Source organism: Amblyomma maculatum, chromosome 7 (genome assembly GCF_055883805.1).
Source record: "Amblyomma maculatum isolate TAMU_Amacu chromosome 7, ASM5588380v1, whole genome shotgun sequence".
Taxonomy (NCBI): Eukaryota; Metazoa; Arthropoda; class Arachnida; order Ixodida; family Ixodidae; genus Amblyomma; species Amblyomma maculatum.
Window position 1 is genome coordinate 6,263,463 of NC_139350.1, and position 6,000 is coordinate 6,269,462.

Here is a 6,000-nt window from a genome sequence, read left to right on the forward strand (position 1 = left end):
TTACCAGTTTTGCACTTGCAATAGCATCCGGCACTTTCAGTGCAGCATGATTCCTCAGAGGAGAGAAGGGTGATGAGGTCGGCTAGAGATATGCCTTCACATATACTATTTGACGATCAGGAAGTGAAGGAACAGACATGAAGAGTGAATATGATATATGATGCCTAATTACAATGAGCTAGATGCAGTACGGAAACCATTTTCTTGAAGCAATTGTCAATTGAATGTAGCATTCATGCACACATTAACCAGTGCACATGCTATATACACAAAGCCCGAACCTGTCTCTGAGTGAAGCAAGGGAGCCAAAGGGGAAAGCAAGCGTGACTTTAAAGACACCGTAAGTAAAAAGTAACAGCAACAAAAAAGAAAAACAGAAGCATGCACAGGAACAATATTCGACAAAAAGAGGCATGAATTGCAAGGCCTGCAGCAATGTGGCCTGCAGCACATCAGGGTGGTGTTCTGGATTTTTTGGCAAAGGTTCATTAATGCCAGGTGATAATACTGTATGATTTGTATTGGCTGTGCCATCCCCTGTGTGCTCTTCCAGCAATGCATAATGTCCAACGCGCAACTGTCTAACATCCACTCTCTACACTCTGACTCAAAAACATGCTCAAATGAACCTCACCTGAATACGGGCATAAATATGGGAATAAAGCATGAAATTTACTTTTTCGACATTCTGATTGCATATCATTGGAAAACTAAACGTGATTTAAATGAGCGTATGATTTGCAGCTAGTGCGTCTTGTATGCATGGTTCTTCCAACAGGTTGCAGTATAGCTTCTGTCCTTTATTTTGGCAAAACATGCACACTTTAAGAGACCTGCTACTCACGTAACACATTCCCTGTAGCTTTAAACAGCTCGTCGTTGACTAACAATTGGTGTATCATTTGCTTTCGGTACTTTTTGGCATTTTTTTTTACATGCACCTGACATGAAGCCTTGCTTATAAGAAAACTGAAAATTACAATATACAAAACAATACAAAATTTATTTACAGCACTGCACACTCTACAATACACAGCCTAAAATGAAAGGCTGTCACACATTCAAGTAATTACAGTATTGTTGTACAGCTCATCGCCATATCTGAAAGGTGGCACGGCCTTGGAGACCAAAGAAGAGAAATTAGTTATACAAAGCAAGGGAACACAAGATAGGGTCAAAAACCCATTCTCCAAGTGTTTGGCCCAAGATAACCCCAGCACCAGCAAAGCAAGCACCCACTGTTTTACCAATGAGTACCCAACACCACTGAGGATTGGTCCCCAAATGCTCAAACCACTAGGCTGCAACTACAGTCAAGGGATGCTATGCGTTCCGCAGTATTACCAGTATCAAAGATTATGGAACTCGTCATTTAAATGGTAGTCGGCACCTGGGACAGAGCAAGTATTCCCTGATTCTGTTATGGACAGGGCAAAGGTAGTTATAGTGTGTGTAAGAATGATTTTATCTGTGCATAAATGCCTGCCACACCTAGAATGTTCCCTTTATGCAGTCTACCAAAAAGGAGAAATGTTTGTCTCAGGAAGACAAGCCTTAAGCATTATTTCAGCAAGTCACTCAATGTGACGGCTATCAGGCAAACCAGCACAGCACTTGAAAACTTCATGCTCTAAAAACAATTGTGGGGACACGCAAGCTCAGCATTTACCGCTATGACACAACAGCTTTTATGGCTCCTGTCTGCAGACTCTCATTCGTGTGAATCGACTTTGCTACTGCTAACATCTAGTATTTATTCTATGATACATATCAGTAGCATATACCTGTAAGTTATCCAATTATGTGGAAGACCACTTGTCTAGATACCTATAAAGCCCACTCTAACCAAGCTGTACGGATGCGTTTCCATGGCCTAAGGGTTGCCTGTCTTATTACCCAAAGATCCTGCAAGGTTTATCACCTCACACATTCATCTCAAAGGTGAAGCCAGAGACATCACACTGAGTACTCGGCCATGTCACCTGTCTGAAATGTGCCCAAGATTTTCCACTCACAACGTCGCGTTTTGTGCAGAAGAAAGGCTTTAACGTTGCTGCATCAAAAAAAAAAAAAGCAAGAAGCCAATAGCTGAACATCTACGCTACATTAGGCTCTGCTGGCTCGCAAGACATTTGACCACAGTGTCAACAGCCGAGTTATAGATGCAGCTGTGGCAGAGGCTGTACCACAGAAACAACAGATGAATGTGGTCAAGATAAAATGAAATCGCTTTGTTCACAAATTCTTCAATACATCATGAAAAAGAATGGCTCACTTATGGATAGTATGACGTCTACTGTGTTCAATAGGATTGTACCTTCAGGAAGTTATCTTTTGAATGCAATCTTAAGAATATATTGTGGTGTTCAATTTAGGCTGTACACATAGCAGACGTGCAAAATATGCAACACATTCTGAGGGTTAAATGCAGAGAGGATTGCTGAAGCTGATATAATAGGAAAGCATAGGGATACTAGATAACATAGAAAACACATGCGACAATAGGATAGGTGTAAGTGAAACTAGCGCAGCTGTCACTTATGAGAGCAAAAAGTTATACAACTCAGTACTAGCACAATGGTACAAAATGTTGAAAAGTGATGATGAAACACAAGTTTCCTTGAAAGTGCTTCTACATAAATGAAATGAAAGTGATTGGCATAAAATTTGTGCCCCTTCCTTAAAATTCTCAATTTAAAGCTCACAAAGAACAATGAAGGCTACAAAAGCAACTAACAGAAAAAAAGTAATGAAGCAGTTATACACAGCTGCAATCATTCGATAAACATCTCAAGTGATGAAGCCAGTCTCCAGTGGCTTAGAGCATGAATATGTGAGCTTTACCAACCCTCTTTTAACATATGTGAGTGCCGGAGGGCATGTGGCAGCAGCAAGAATGTGTCAAGAAGCAAATGGCCCAGATAGCAGCCTCATAATAGAGGTATGGAAGGACTACACACAACGCTATCATGGAGGGAGGTATTTTATGGAACAAGATATGTAGCAATGCACAAAAGGAGCAAAGCATTTTGTAGAGCTGCAGTCAAAAATTTATGAAGGACAATCTTATCAAAAAGTTTTTATTTCACTCCTGCGCTTGTGCATCATTACTGTGACTATGAGTTATATAGTGAAACATGAAATGTCAAGCAATTTATCCCGTACACAAATGAATGCATTCTTTCCCCTGCGAAGCCACCTTCAAGAACTTTTGCCAGTGGGTGCACATGCACATCAATATCACCTAGTTACAAAACAGAGAAGTCAATAGTTGCCTTTGTGAAAAAACTGAAGAATACAAAAATGTTCATTGATCGCCGAGCCACACAAATGATGCAGAGGTTAAACAGGTTATCTGGGATCTTGATTAACATCACTACAAAGCATCAGTAATTGCAGTGCAAAATGAAACTGGCAAATTTTGCAAAAGTGGAATCTAAAATTGCCAAAATGGGTTGACAAGTTGGCGGGGGCCTCATTTTCCGTGCATACAACAATGAAAGACAATGACCACCAAATAGATGCACAAATTATCCTTGGGAAAACTAGTTGATTGCTGTTCATCTACATTCAGCATATGAAGGAAGCAATAGAAAACAAGCATAAAGGCAACCAAATACAAAGAAGCACAGCTCGCTTCACTCTGCAGTTTGTGGAAAAACACAGTGGGCACCTCACATTTCACCCTAGTAGCACACAAGATAGGTGTAACGAAATGGACTCTGCTATGGTAAACGACTGCAGACACATCCACCAGGGTGCACGTATGTCAAATATTCTCACTGAAGTAGTACATCGCAGGCTGCCTGCTTGCCACAAACACCAAAGTGAATTGTGAACTGTTGCTGCCCGCATGTCCTACTCAGAATGGCACTTCTGGAGGTAGAAGGAGAACGTTTTTGTACCTTCCTGTGTTTCATTGACATGAAGCACTTAATAAAATGCACACTGAGTTTAAGCAGAACACAAAAAAGCAAAGTATACAACAAAGAATGACAGCTCTCAGCAAGGGCCACAGCACTTGTAGAATACACTCAGTATGTCTGCAGATGGTAGACAAAAAATTATAGCACCAAGGAAAGGTTTGGTTTGGTTTGTGGGGTTTAACGTCCCAAAGCGACTCAGACTATGCGAGACGTCGTAGTGGAGGGCTCCGGAAATTTCGACCACCTGGGGTTCTAACATCGCACTAATGTGCACTAACATCGCACAGCACATGGGCGCCTTGCTTTTCACCTCCATCGAAAAGCTGCCGCCGAGGCCGGGATTCGATCCCGCGTCTTTGGGAACAATAGTCGAGCGCCGTAACCACTGCGCCACCCCAAAGCTGAACTTGGTTCTTGCACATGCTATCAACAAAATGTACACCAAAGAGATGGTTATATCTCAAAACCACAGAAAAAATTAAGACTTGGACGGCTTTTCAGCAGTATGCTATCGAACATGAAGCAGTAAGAATGTGCACATTGATCACTTGTGGCATATATCAAAATCATGACAGCGAGTGAAAATCTCAAGTGCAGGTGATCAAGTTGTTCCTGTCCGAGTTAATATAAATGTTGCACGTCCTCTTCCTTGTACTTGTTGATGTTCCTGCTGCGATTACCATTTGCAGGTGGCGCCAATGTCATGTGATCTGCACACACTACAAGCTGTAACGATCTTCAAAAAGAGCTGTCCATCTGCATAGCACTTCACATCTGATGTGGCCGTCCAGGGACAAGGCGTGGCCTCCCAGATTATACAAGCCTAGCAGAGAGGTTAATGATGTTGAATATGGCCCCAGGACTTCTCGACCACATGATGACTCGGATTGGAAGTGCTGCAACGGCTGCACAAGGTCCACACGATCACCTGCAAATGTTTAGTGCCTAAATTATATGCAAATAAAATATCAAACACGCATGGCACAGGAACATTCAAAATCATCAAAGCTACAAGCTAGGCTGCGGTAAAGTGTAATCTATGAATGCAAGAAATGGTCAGTGCAAAACCTAAACCAAAGTGAACCATTTCCGTAACAGGTAAAGACGGCTTGGTGGCGGAAATTGTATTGTGGCTAACTTTTTCTTTCTTTTTTTGCAATTAAAGGAACGACTTATATCAGGCGATTTCACTTGTTTTTCCTTTCTCGGTCGTCGAAACCATTAACCAAGAAATCTTGACAACTACAAGCACACTCAGTTTTTTTTTTTTTTTTTTTTTAAGTTCGTGCAGTGTAGAGAAGTTGAAGAAAATTATAATGCGTCGTAGAAATATGCAGCTAAAAGCAACGCAAAGTGCTGATTAAAAATATCGGATTCGCCGCATGCGTCCTGTGAGTATTCCTTTAATCTTCAGTCATTTCCCGCCTGCGTAAAACTTGAATGCGAATGACGCTGTATGAACAGTCACCTTTACAGGTTTTCTTATTGCACTTACCTCTGTGATGCTCGACGTGCTGCACCATTTCCAGCAGATTGACTGCGTTGCCTTGCTGGTCGACACCCATCGAGAAGCCCGACACATTCCGGGAGCTTGTCGCTCGGTCGAACGAATACATTTCGTGCCATCCAACATCAGAGGCGTTCACCACTGGCGATCACACCCGAAGCACCAGTAGCTCAACAGTTCAACATTCCGAGCGCAGGACAATTCTCGCCTCGGAGCTTGCAAAGCCGCCACACTACACTCCTCGTCAGATGACTGATCTGACTGTACTGACGAGCTATCTTTCAAGACAATTTGACAGCATTGCTGTGCTGCAGCAAATCCTCGATCACTACTTGCAGACGACGAACGGCACGAAGACCACTCATAAGCGTACAAGTTCTTTCTTTCCTCCATGTAAGCTATAGTGAACTAGAATATATATTCTAGTTCACTATAATGAAAGCGTACCTCCCTTCATGCCTCCCTCCATGGCCGCCGCCATTGCTGGGTTATCATAACCGCACAGACCAATGATTTCTTACCATGGGAAGAAAGGGTTTGAAATAAGAAAGCAGTTAGCGCCGTCAC

General features: G+C 42.3%; 1 protein-coding gene across 1 annotated transcript; it reads right to left on the reverse strand.

The window, feature by feature from the left end:
- Nucleotides 1-984: 984 nt before the first annotated feature.
- On the reverse strand, nucleotides 985-6,000 carry LOC146182655 (uncharacterized). The gene is made up of 2 exons (XM_084608891.1): nucleotides 5,422-6,000; nucleotides 985-4,854 (listed from the first exon to the last, which is right to left on the reverse strand). Exons 1-2 carry the CDS (start codon nucleotides 5,540-5,542, stop codon nucleotides 4,646-4,648), a joined length of 330 nt encoding a protein of 109 aa, XP_084465017.1. The 5' UTR covers nucleotides 5,543-6,000; the 3' UTR covers nucleotides 985-4,645.

What these genes read in the sequence shown, in the direction of transcription:
- LOC146182655 (XM_084608891.1), bottom strand. Translation starts at nt 5,542, where the DNA reads ATGTATTCGTTCGACCGAGCGACAAGCTCCCGGAATGTGTCGGGCTTC. An exon ending in GCACGTCGAGCATCACAGAG is followed by an intron (nt 4,855 to 5,421) that starts GTAAGTGCAATA and finishes AAACATTTGCAG; the next exon opens with GTGATCGTGTGGACCTTGTG.